At 41.2% G+C, this 13,878-nt stretch overlaps 1 protein-coding gene across 2 annotated transcripts in view; it reads left to right on the top strand.

Annotated features, from left to right (window-relative positions):
• pcdh11 (protocadherin 11) overlaps positions 1–13,878 on the top strand; it is a 115,394-nt gene that overhangs the window by 68,424 nt on the left and 33,092 nt on the right. For both annotated transcript variants that reach the window (XM_086157728.1, XM_086157727.1), the window contains one exon: positions 1,091–1,289. In XM_086157728.1, coding sequence (XP_086013854.1) covers positions 1,091–1,289 — 199 coding nt within the window. The remainder of the gene's footprint in view (positions 1–1,090; positions 1,290–13,878) is intronic.

Raw genomic sequence — 13,878 nt, 5'->3', positions numbered from 1 at the left:
ACACATCCCGTCTAGCATCAGGATGGATAGAGTCATTTATAAATCATCTACTTTGGGATTTTTTTTCTTTTAATCTTAAAATTAATTCACTAGCCTCAACAGGCCAGACGCTGTTTTGTTAGCACTGCTTCTGGGCTATGAGGTTTCTCTCTTCAATCTCATGAAATGTTAAATTATTTTCCTGTATAGCATGAGAGAATAATGCATTATGTGGAAATGAATAAATAAAAAAATAAACAAATACAAAATAGAGCACACTTAATACTAGATATAGAGATTTCCCTGATGGACTTAGAGCACTCATTCATTAATAAACATTCTTATCAACCCCCTCATATTATGGTTTGGAGAACATTATCCAAGTTCACAAAGCTGTTCAAGGATAATTTACTTTAGTTTTTATCTTATCTATAAATCCGTTAATGCTTTTTTTTTTCTGTTTGTTTGAATACAGTCATTTGGCAGACGCTTTATCCGATGATAATAAAAGTTCTTGTGTTTTAAAGTTAAAAGACCATATGTTCATTGGTGATGGCAACTGTTCAGGTGAGCAGGCAATGTAATATTCGGTGCTGTTTGATGTTGACTGGAAGGTGTAAAAATTTGGAGGTGCATTACCTCTCCCAAGTAGACTTCAGTGGCTACAATCCCATCTAGTCTCACTATGTTCCATTCTAGAGACCCAATTACCGAATTCACTCCTCTCCAACTGCATAAAAATCTAGGTATGGCACAAGTATAAAAAGAAAAAAAAAAAAATTGATATCAAGTTTAATTCAAAATAAGTGGTCAAATTGACATGAAATTTACTTAGCAATAGAGACCCTAATGTGAGACATATTCATCTCTCTCATATATATAGAGGCCAAATTATCAAATTCACTCCTCTCCAATTGTATAAAAATCTAGCAATGGCACTAGTATAAAAAAAAAAAAAATTGAAATCAGGTTCAATTCAAAATAGGTGGTAAAATTGACATGAAATTGACTTAGCAATAGCATTGATGTTAGTCGTATTTATCTCTCTCATATATATATATATAAATGACGAAACATTTATGAACATATCTGGTTTAATATTATTTTTCAGACACAGCGCCGTGTTACATTCCATCTTCCGGATGGCTCTCAGGAGAGCTGCAGTGACAGCGGGCTTGGAGATCCGGAGCATAGCAGCACGGCCAGCACATCCCAGCCTCTTCCCTTAAGCTTTCCCCAGGAGGAGTTCTATGAGCAAACATCACCAAACAGCCGCACTGAGGGAGATGGAAATTCAGACCCCGAGTCCAGTAAGTGCTTTACTATATTCAGAGAGTACTTGAGCCTTTGGATTTGGATTTGTAAAAAGACATTTACTCTGTTATTTTTTGAAACTAAGCGGAATAACTTTCTTGTTTGTTTGTTAGTTATACAAATATATTTTGGAACTTCATTTCCTGACAGCTTTCCTGATACTATTTAATTTACAATCAAATGATTTTTTGAGTCGCCTTTTAAATTAGGGAAAGAACAAGTGTGTTTATGAAAAAAAATTTGCAAACCGAAAATATTTTTGGATTTTGCCACTGAGGTTGGAATTTTGATGGTGAATATAATAATGATGATAAAGTATTCACAAGACAGCTGTCACTTCATGGCTTACTGGCCATTGATGTTACCCATAAAAAGGTCCATTGAACATAGAGATGCTGAGCCACAACACGATTGTCAAAGACTGTAAAATGTTGCAGGACATACTAAAAATAAAAAAAAAATAAAAAAACGAACAGTTCCCAGAGCTTTTTCCACCAGCAATCCAAAAACCTTTGCCCTAGCACAATGTCAAATATAAAGCAAAATTATTTTCTTCCTCCAGTCCGAGTCCCTCATCGATATATCATATAACACACACACACACACACACACACACACGATTGAGAATGTTGCATACTTGATGGAATCACAAATTGCCATAGACCTTCACTCCTGTGTAAGCCTGTATTCCATTCCTAGGCATGCTTTATCAAATGGAAGTTAGGTATCAAATCCAACATATTTTTTTTTTCTCTCTTTTTATTTATTCTATTCCTTTTTCAAAATAAATATACATATATATATGTATATGAAAAAGTTCCAGGACAGACCAATATGCAATATGAGCATTGTGTCATGGTTGTAAGTGAGAGCACAGTCCTGAGTGAATCTGTTTCCCGAGCAGCTGCGCTGACAGGTCAGGCACTGGGGTGTCAGTGTGAGTGTGATTGTGAATACATTTGTTAGACATTAGACAAGATGGGTGACATCTCATCGATGGTTTTCTGGTCGTTTACATGCAAAGGTCTGTCCCATTTGTGATGTTTCTACTTTTGATAACAGAATTGCAAGTGACAAATTAAATCTTTTACACACACACACACACACGCGTAAACCAGATGTATAAAAATACACAAAAGATCAGAACTTTCCATTGCCACTCTTCTCTTTGAAATATTCATCAAGGTGACAGAAGGGATTTATATATGTGATTCATTCATTTGCAGAGGCAATTGCTCATAATCTCATTAACATTCAGTGGCATAAACATCCCATGTCCCGTAAATTTAACTTATTATCTACTTTGTCTCCTGGGTAGTATTTGATGAAGCGCTGGAGTTTTGACGAAAAACCAGGGTGATGTTTTAAATGTGTTTGCGCTGCATTAACAAATCACCTAAGAGAGATAATGGAAAAACTGTTGTGTAATAGGAATCAAATATTAGCAATGGGACTTAAAAAATATAGATTGTTTTTTGTTTTACTGTTTTCTATGCATGAACTCTATCATGGATCAAAAAGACAAAATATGATCATGTTCTCAGGTTGAGTAAATGAAATAAAGTGCATTATGTTGTATTATAGTACACTACCCTATATCATATTACATCTTTCATACCTATCAATATCTTGTCAGACTTCAATAATGAGAATTTTTTTTTAAGTTAATTTGGTTGACATTTTGATTTTTTGTGATTTCCATCACACTTGGCTATCATTTAAAGGCAGAATGAGGCTTTTCTGACTTTCACTTTGTATCACTCGGTTCAAAAATGGATCCTCTGTATGTTGACTGTCTCAAAGATGAATGCGCTGGTGTCAGGTGGGTGCCTTAGATGGATTAGATACGGTTTTATCAATGAGCACCAGGCTGTTACGGCAATGGCGATCTCTTATCGTGATGTCTCATTTTGTAAAGAAGAAAGAACAAGGTAAAGCAGAAACAGGGGAAACGGAGATGGAATTACTCGGTGAAGGAATCGACGCGAGGGACTGACAGACTCAAGTAAGGTCAGAAGCGAGAAATTTCACAAACGAAATGTATTATTGTTTCATTAAAAAACGGTTACGCTTCGAACTAAATTAGAAATGTGCCATTTTGGTGCCAAAAAGCAAGCGATGTGGCCCTATTATGACAATGAATTTCTCAAACTATTTAACCCTGTATCATTATTAGACCACCCACTCTTGAGATGAAGTTCATGTGACATGTTATGTTTCTATTATTTATGAGTTAGGCGGCTGTTCATTTAACGGCTTTTCACTTCCACTTCCCCTTCCAGGCTTATTTCATCACCCTGCCATCAGTCTTGTGTTGTCGCTTTTTTGTCACAGTCCGTAACAGAGGTGTTGACATATCCTCTTCTATCTAAATATACTTAAAGCAGAGAATTAAGCTCATTAGCATGTGAAGGTTGAGGTCCAATCGATGATCGTCCGACAGCTGTCTCCAAAAGAAAATAATTTTTAAAATGACACTTGGCATTTAGAATCAGGCCTGTTTCTTTTTGGCAAATTGTATAATTTTGAACACAAAATATACTCTTTGCCGTGATGGTGACATTTAAAATAAAGAAATGTAGGAATAAATATACATAACAAGCAATAGACGGACAGAATACTATGTAATCTGAACCTCAAAGTCAGATCTTTCAAAACTCACTAAGTCAGTGAAACGGTTGGCCTGACAACAACCACAGGACATTTTCATTTTTCATTTTCATTCTACTCCTAGTGCTGACGGCTGCCAGCAGGAAATAGCCTTAGAGACAAACCTACTTAATACTAAATTTCAATATTTTTAGTTTTCACTACTATATTGTTCCGAGGTAATGAAAAGATGACAGTTTCTGAATGCCCTCAGGTGGCTAATATGTGAAGGGACTGCTCATTTCTGTTGGCACTTCCGGATACATTTTAGTCTGCGTTGTTTAATTAATGTTGCTATCATGAAAACGGTTTTGTTGAATGACAGAAATCATGACACACAAAATAATAATCTTCAAGACAATGTGAAGCCATCTAGCGGTACCAATTCGGCACCCTTTTTTAAGATATAAAACATGCTCTATGGATCCTTTCAAATGTTTTTTTTTTTTTTTCTCTGACTATTGCAGTTGGAAGATTTAAGGTTTTATGCTTTTGCCCCCTAACACGCATCCCACCGTGCCTCTTTTGAAGTATGGCATGAAAGAAACTTTAAAAGCTTTACATGACTATGCCACATCTTAATCTGTGGCATATGGCTTTGTATTGACCAGCTTACACCTTGTCTGTCTAAGATCTAATCTGCTATTAAAATAATCCAATCCCTTTTTAAACACTGCAAAGATAATAGGATTAGAAATTTAAACATGCTTCCCTGATCAGCCTTTTGGGGAGGGGGGGGAGGTTGTTGAATAATTTCCATGTACTCAGCCTACTTATTTGATATCAAAATTGATTTTCACTGTGACAATATTGTTTATTTGACACTGACAGTACATTATATGATTCTCTATGTGTTACTGCATACATGCATTGTCAGAGTAACTCTTTGATTTCTCTGAATAAGTTGCCAGTTGAGTGATTCAGAACCTTTCACTTGTCTTTTGTAAGGGCTGCTTGACCTGACCTGGTGTATCAAACATTGGTACCACTTGATGTTTTATATACTTCTAAAACCTTCACCCCTACCCCTATGTGAAAAGCTGCCAGTGCCAAGCTTACAAAAAGATTGGAATTCAGCTGTCTAGACACAATCTGCCCATTGAAAAGGATTTCAAGAGGAGGTCTGAAGAGAGGGAGAGAGACGGGGAGGGGGGGGTGACAATGATGTCCCGCAAAGTAGGACCGACCTCAGTACACAAGTGTTGCAATATGTTTTGTCGTTCATGCTGATGTTTTAGTATATTATTATGATATGACAGGAAGACTGGCATAGTATTTAGTACAGTTGGTCGCATTAATTATTCATATGAGTCCAATCTCGGTTTCACTTTGAGGGTTCTCATATGCAATTAGAAGTAATGAATGTGCTTCTTAATTACATTCATTTGTGCAAATTTCCATTCCCCATTGAATTTTTCTGTGGAAACATTGTGACACTGACCAATGGCATATCATTTGCAATACGACTAAATCCATTCAGCATAGAACAATTAGCTGTAATTAGTGTTACAATGTCATCAGCAACCAGGGGGAAAGACTTAGATGACACGCAAGGAAAAAGAGACCTCTTGTTCAGAGTTAAAAGTCTATCAGTGTAGCAATATCCACATAATGGGCTGATCACAGGTTAGAGAGATGATGAGTGGTTGTAAAAGTGGCCCGGTGTTTATTTTTTCACTTCCTTTTTTCTATTGTACTAATTTAAATTTCGGCAGCTTGACATTTTCTTTGATAAGTGTTCTTCCACCCACATTAGCACTTTTTAGCTAAAGGTGCCACTTATGACTTCTGACAGCCCCGAACCATGACCGCTGGTTAGGATGGAATGTATGGATGTATCGCTAATGGCTGTGGTATCACTTATTCATTTCACATCGTGAGCTTAAGTAATGGTGCTCTTGGGTGGAAACGTTCAATGTTTAGCCTTCATATTTTGCTCTTTTTCATAATTCACTATACAATCGATGATTATATTTATGGGTAAACATACAGATAGATGGTAGTTCCTGCTCTGCTGGGCATCTCTGCCTGTCACATCTCCTCCAGTGCCCAAGGGTCAGTTGCAGGGACACCGACTGAACCAACATTCATCAACGTTTCACCCCTTTATGCCTGGAACGTCTCCTGGTGGCGGGCAGCGACAGGGACATCTCACTCTCACTATGGGGTAGCTGTTCTTTCCCCAGCACCTCAACTTCCTCCTCAGCCAGAGCCACACGATGTAGTGCCACCAGCTGTAGCACCCCTGAGAGAGCGCGATCATGCAGCCTGACAGGATGTGCTGGAGGCTTGTGTTGCGGCCGTTGCAGAGGTGGCAGCATTCCTCACTCCCAAACCACATGTGGAGGTTATGGAGGCAGGGAAGTGAGTTGTATGTTGCACAAATGAAAAAGCTAATCCATGTCCGCGGCATCTTCCATGAGTCTGACCATCTAATGATCTGGCCGGCAACTCCCTCCAAGTTGTCCAGCTTCCCTGCGACATAGCCTTGATCTTGACGCGCTCTTCTTCCATCCTTGCCACCATCGTCTCCTTCCTCTCTTTGCGGTTGGCTTTGGACCAGAAACGAGATGCCTCCCCCCGTCCTATTCTTGATCTACCTACCCGGACTCTGCCGCCCACCTCTTAGTATTTCAGCCTGCCAACAGCCTGTTCGACGTCTGTTTGGACATTCCACCTCCGGCCTGTAGGAACCCTAGTATTTGCACTCCTTGCTGCCAGATCAGTGGATTCCTTTAGCTTGGTCTTCTCTTGCATGTAGCCCCTACTGACGGATTGCAGTGACAGTTGGAATGCGCACGGTGGTAGCTCCAAACACTTCCGGGTTAATGCATTGGCATCTTTCTTGCGGTGGATGAGGCGATCTCACTCATCTGCAGCGGCCACATTACCCTCCCGTGGAGGGTGAACGGGAAGTACCAGACCTTGTACTTACAAGGGAGTTGGCTTTGGTTGATCCTTGCCAAGCAGTCTGTTAGCTGCTTCATGACAGTTTTCTGTTTGTCAGATAGCCCAGTGGTATATTGCCTTCCCAGGCTTTTGATAGGTTGTTCTGCCAGGAAGGGGATTCTCTCTCCATCGCCAACAAAGGTCATGGAGTCGTTTCTGATCCCCCTTCTGAGTAACTGGCTTTATGACTTGGCGGGCTTGATCTTCATCCTTTCCCAAGTCATCAACCCATCCATCCTTTTTTTTTCGCAGTCAAGCTGTACACGGTGCTGTCCAGAGGAGGCTTGTGATGTCATCCATGCAGCTCCTCAGAGGTGGAAGCCTCTGACCAGATGGTAGCTTGATCCCTCCAACAATTTGTCTTGCTCCAATGAGGATTACCTCAAAGGCTGCCACAAACAAGATTGGAAAGATGGCACACCCCATTGCTACCTGTAGCTGCTGCCACCATGTGGTGAAGTCTTGGAGGGCAAAACACATCTGCAGGTCGCTGAAGTAAGCCGGGTTCTTTATGCAAGGAGGCATGTGGAAGAACTCCATATCGTAGCTGATCAGCTGGTGTAGGACTGATTCATACACATGGCAAGGTCAGGTGACATGGAGATCACTCTTCTCCCACTTTGCCTTCTGGTTCTGGTTCAAGATCATTGTGGCGTGCTCTACGCATCCTGGGAAATCTGTGGCTCCTGTTATCTGGCAGTTCTGACATTTTCTGGAGATAGGTGGTCATGGTTCGGGCCACTACAGAGAAGAAGATCTTTCCTTCTACGTTTAGCAGCGCGATGTTTCTGATTTGGCTTACGTCCTTGAAGTTTGCTTCCTTGGGGATGAAGACCGCAACTGCTCTTTGCCATTCTGATGGGACAAGTTGTTTCTTCCAGGCAGTTCTCATCAGGTACCATGACATGGCTTGTGCAGTTCTTGTAGAGTTTATAGGCGACTCCAGTGGGGCCAGTGGCAGAAGTGGATCTTGCCCTCTTAACAACTTGCATGACTTCGCTGAGCGTGGGAGGCATGGTGTTGAATTCACTGCTGATGGAATGGGCTGAGGCACATACCCTGGTGCTCATAAGGGGATGTCCCTTGATGGGTCAGTGGACTACCTTTTGGCATGCCGTACCATCAGTTCCCGGGTGTTTTCCAGCAGCCCGCTCTTCTTTTCCTCCAACAGCTGCCTGACATGCTTGAAAGGCTCGTTGAAGAAGCTGGTTCCTTTTTTTGCTTCCGTCTAATGCACTTGCGGATGCGTTCAGCTCTGCAAAGCTTAACTAGTCTTTGCCTGACCTTCACAGGACTTTCAGACCTTCTCTCTCTCTGGCTGCATTGCTTTCCCCCAGTTCTTGCAGAGACGTCGGCACCTTTGCGCAACCTGGGTGATCTCCTTTCCCCTCCTTCCCTTTTCTCTCGGGGTAGTCCCCTGTTTGGCGATAACTTAATCAAACATGTCCTCACAGGCCTGGTTTTTTATGTCCCCAAACAGGTTAAGCCCTTCCACACCACTGCCAGACAAAGGACCATAGGTAGATGGAAGTTCCTGCTGGGCATCCCTGCCGGTCGCACCTCCTACAGTGCCCAAGTGTCAGTCACAGGGACATCCACTGCAGGATCATCAGCCAGGAACCATCATTCATCAATGTTTTGCCCCTTTATGCCTGGAATGTCTCCTGGTGGCAGGGCAGTGAGAGGGACATCTCCCTCTCACTCCCTGCAGCTGTTGTTGGCGTTAGCTGTTCCTTCCCCAGCACCTCATCTTTGTCCTCAACCAAACCCGAAAGCTGCCTTTCTCTGCCTCCTCTGCCAGGTCTTTGACCGCTTTATTCAACCTGCCTCAGGTCACTCCTATGTCCCCAAGCGGCACATGGTTTACAGCCCTACAAAACTTCGGCATCCCAGCTCAACAAGGTAGATGGTGGTCTTCCAGGCGGTTTCCGGAAACTCTTGCGGGATTACTTCCTCATGTTGGATTGTAAGTTCACTGAAGGTAAGCCGAACTTGCATTGCTGGACCATACAACAGTGTCAGGCAGGAGAGATGTGGTGGTGATCTCTGTGGGGAACTTCTTACTTCAGATCTTCGGTGACTGAATTGCACTTTTTGTAAGTCGCTTTGGATAAAAGCATCTGCCAAATGACTGCAATGTAATGTAATCCAACGGAAATAAAGTTGCCTGTACAGGTCAACCCTCATTTCTCATTCCTTGTAAGGGGAAAAGATTCGAGCTGCTTCTCTTTGCCCGGCATGTCTATGTTCTCTGCCTTCTGAAACAAAGTTAGTGCTTCTCTCTGCTGGTGGTGATTTTTTTTTTTTTTATCTTCTCGACATGTCTGCAACCCCTCAGCCTACTTTCTCAGGACTGGGTCTTGGCAACAATAGTGCAATTTTGCACCCTGACAGGATGTGCCGGAGGTTTGCATTGTGGGCATTTCAGAGGTAGCAGCATTCCTCGCTCCAACACGACAGGTGGAGGTTATGGGGGCAGGGAAGCGTGGTGTATGTTGCACAAATGAGAAAGCTAATCCTTGCCTGTGGCAACTTCCTCGAGTCTGACCAACTGATGTTCTGGCTGTCAACTGTCTCTGAGGTTGTCCAGCTTCCCTGCCAGCCCTGCGACATCGCCCTGATCTTGACGTGCTCGTCCTCCATCCTCACTACCTCCGCCACCAACATCTCCTTCCTCTCTCTGCGGTTGGCTTTGGACCAGACGTTTCCCCCCATCCTATTCCTGTTCTACCGACCTGTACTCTGACGGTGACCTCTTGGCGTTGCAGCTTGCTAACAGCCTATTCGACTTCTGTTTGGGCATACCACTTCTGGCCCGAAGGAACCCTGTGGCTTTCACTCTTTACTGCCTGATCAGTGGATTCTCCTACCTTGAGGACCAGCCTGGTCCTCTCTTGCATGTAGCCCTGACTGATGGACTGCAGTGGCAGTTGGAGTGTGTTCTTCCCTAAGAGCCTGTTTCGGAGATGCACCGTGGCAGCCCCAACCATATTTGGATGATCGTGCTGGCTTTTCCGTCTATCTTTCTTGTGGTGGATGAAGCGATCATACTCATCTTCAGCCACCACGTTGCCTTCCTGGTAGCACTAGATCTTGTGCTTACAAGGGAGTTGGCGTTGGTCAATCCTTGCCAGGCAGCCTGTTAGCTGCTTCATGACAATTTTCCACATCTAGGGGCTTGAAACAAACTCTCTAAATTTCTTACATTTTGAATATAATATAAAAACTACAGTCCAACTGATTTTAGCAATAATTTCGCAAACGGTAATAACTTATAAATGGAAAGGCATTTTTATGTCTCTAGCAGTTATTGAGTTTATTTATTTGTTTTTCAATCAGTGACACATAGCAGGTCAAATATGCCAAGTTTTTCAACAGCGACATCACGGTCATGTCAGAGATGTCTGGCTGCAGTTGTGTATTTTCAGTACGCTGACCATAAAATTATGATACCTATCTAAAATCCTAATACGATGAAGAAATTCTATAATCTGCATGATCTTCAAACATTTTTTTTTTCCACATCATTTGCACCGCTTTCTCCCTGATATGTATACTCTCCCATATAAATAAATAAAAGCTTTTGCGCCCTCTGGCTTAGAATTTTTTTACAGCTGCCCCACCGGGCCTGCTATAGAGCTAAATGAAGCAACAGTGAGTATTAACCTACATAGATTGGGCCTTTCCTTTTAAGATGATTTCAGAATTTTTTTTTTTTCTTTTTTTCTTTTTTGGCCAGCAGGGGTTTAGAGCTGAGTCAGAGGGGGATTTAGATGGACTCCTCTATATCCTTCCCAACCGAGTGGGATTTGGTAGAAGTGCACAGTTCTCAGAGGTGATGTGGAGGGAACCCTTGTTTTATCTGGTTCAAATGCCACACTGGTTGTCTCAGAGAGAGAGAGACAAGTTATTGATTTGAAGGAGTGAAGTCAGCTTGCAGAAATCTCTTTCCATCCTCCTTCAAACTACTGAAAAGTGTCATGTTAGAAACCTCTCCTTTGCAGAACATTAATGTTGTTACCCTGCCAATATCTCCTGTGAAGCTCAGACTGAAGGTTTGTGGCTGCAATCATCTCGATCTCAACGGGGATATGAATAAAAAACACGTAACAGGCTTTGAAATGATTACTCTCAGGGTTCATATTATAATGAGATCTCAGAACATTACCATGAGGTAAATAAAGAAAAAGTTGAACACCGGAAATATGACCATCGAGTGCTTTGAACAGATAAGTAGTGTTTCAATGTATATCCATATAATAAAGAAAAAAATGAATAAAAAAAACAATATAATCTCAACGTGCCTTACTCTGCGGGGTTATATAATGAGATGATCCAAAAAGAAAAAAAAAAACAAAAAAAAAACCTTGGCTTTATATCTGCCGTGGCTATTCCAACTTCACTTCACAGCACTGTTATTTGAGTAGGTAGTTAAAATAAACTGATAATTAAAAAACTCATTATTCCACAGTGTTTACCTTTTTTGGAATAAGACTTGTTAGGGAAAAAGATCAATAGGTGGGAAGTCAGATCGTGTTTCAAGAAAAAGGAGCCTAAACCCGGAAGGGAGCAGGACAGTCTTCAATTAGACGCTAATACGGCCCATCGATCATTTCACTTTGTTTCATTTTAGTGAATCCGTGATTCCTAAACTAACATATTGCATGGCTCTCACTGAATATTAAAGCTGAGAAATGTTGGATTTGACAGAAGAGAACATTAATCACTGACTTGATCTTAGTAACAGGCATGTTCTCCTGAGAGCGGCGCACCTACGATAAAATCATAGTAAGCTATTTACAAATGGGATTTGGTGCGATTAATATTGATATCCTCTTTTCATGTCCAATTAAAAAAAAAAAAAAAAAACACAAAAAAATTAACTTCCATGCAATCTCACCACATACAGGACCAAACCCTTTCTCACAGATCTGGCAAATCCATCCTATCGTATGTGTTTTTTCATTTTATCTCAAAGATTATAATTACGCCTGTAGATGTGCTACAGATATAATTTATGAAAGTTCAATTGTTGTTTTTTTTGTCTTTTAGGGTGTGACCATTTATATAAACACTGGTAATTCACTTGCAATTTTACAGCTACTGTCTCCTCCAGCTTCTGCATACAGCATACTGTGTATCAGAGAAAAATGTGCAATTATTCTGTCTTATGGTCTGTCATTTTCATGAAAATTTTGAATTAAGTACTTAAAGATCCAAATATTTTAAACAGTCAATAAAAGTAACAACTATTCAGAAAATCTATACCGATATAAAATCTCCTCATTTGAGACTTTGCCGGCAATTTCTGTCACGGTGTCAGAGGTCAGCTTGTTTTGTATATCAATACAGCCATTACACTCTGGATATATTGTATTTCAATACAAGCACTGATGTGGTTAACATTTGCATTAGTAAGACTAAGATGGGGTTATAGGAAGTGCATCCCCCCCCCCCTTCCCATCCCCCCTAAATGATTCTTTTTCTCCTCACATTCCGTCTTTCACCCTAAGATACAGCACCAACAGATTAAAATGCATGGTCTCATCCTTTTCTCATTTTTCACATGCAGTACATTTCAAGGATAAGGATGGCCTCTGCTCAGAAGGACTTATTGACCAAAATAACTCTGCATCAATATGTCTCCTGAAGGCTGAGCAGAGCAGAGCATCACAGGGGTTGTATTTTCACCAACTCTTTCAGCCTTTAATGTTATTGACCTGTATTCTCCCGAGATTCTGCACATCACCATTACCAGCTAGAAATATAAGAGTAAACTATTAATTGAGTTTAAAAAAAGAATATATGGATCAGGTTTAAATTCATGTCGTAGGCATGTTTACAGAGGGAAAGAATCTGAGTTTGATAAACAAGTGTAAATGAGGAGTGAACCCGCTACCAATGTAAAATTATGATACTGGTTTTCTCCGGCATATTTGTCAAGAATAAATCACAATGAGATAAAGTGCGGTTCTGATAGGATTAATTTTTCACTGATAGCTACACTACTGTTGCAATGACATCAGTGATAGGATGACAGACGGCTACAACTATGATGCCATCTGCCTATATTTCATATATTAGCATATTTCAACCGAAACGTGTCATTCACAGGAAATGCAATATTTTACTGTGAAATCGTTAATTTCACAAGGCGCAGGCATACACTTGCAATAAATTTCATGCTTAACAGTTTATACACACACACACACACACACACACACATACGCACCCACACCCACACCCACACAAAACTCCCTCCTCCCCCAACACACATGAATTCTGATGAAGTTACTGACAGTTAATTCAATCAACAGGAATGCAATAAACCATGCAGCTACAGTATGTTTTTAATCTTTATCTTTAGTTAAAACTGAAACGTAATCCAGGTGTTGAATGTGCGAGCATGAACGGGATGCTGTTCGGGACACGGTCAACGTATGCAATGAGAGGCTGATTAATTAGTATTCACACACAAATGGATCACTTCAGAAAACACTCACAGATGGGAAACACTGACAAATGCAGTGAGGCTACGACAAGAGTGGGAAGAATTGCGTTAAATGAATGAATGTTGGAGGAAAGAGAAAGATGGGACATGCTAAAGGAGTAGATTTTGAGATAGCCCCCGCAGGACATGTTAGGCCTAACTTAAAATGACATTTGGCTTTTTGGGGGCTTGACACTGAACACATAAATCTGGTTGTTGTGTATCATCCTCAGCGAGGAGGACAAGGCATTTATCACACTCGCTGTGGTTATGAGGCACTTCTGCCCAGGCTCTTTGTGAGGCATCTGTGGGAACCTCAAGGCAATGTAGCACTCGTGAGTTCAGTCAGCTGTCTGCCATTCCATGCGTACAGAAGCAGACTTGGTGTTCAACTATTGCCAGAAGCGCTGGCAAACAGGCAGATAGACTGTGTCCCTTTGTCCCCATTTCCCCCAGACACCTGCATGAGCGTATTGATTCATCCACATTTCATTCAG

The sequence above is a fragment of the Fistularia commersonii genome, chromosome 13 (assembly GCF_037954325.1).
Source record: "Fistularia commersonii isolate RoL2024-O1a breed Wild chromosome 13, RoL_Fcom_v1.0, whole genome shotgun sequence".
NCBI classification, from domain to species: domain Eukaryota; kingdom Metazoa; phylum Chordata; class Actinopteri; order Syngnathiformes; family Fistulariidae; genus Fistularia; species Fistularia commersonii.
The sequence above is the reverse complement of the archived record's forward strand: the minus strand, read 5'-3'. Positions and strand labels throughout refer to the sequence as shown.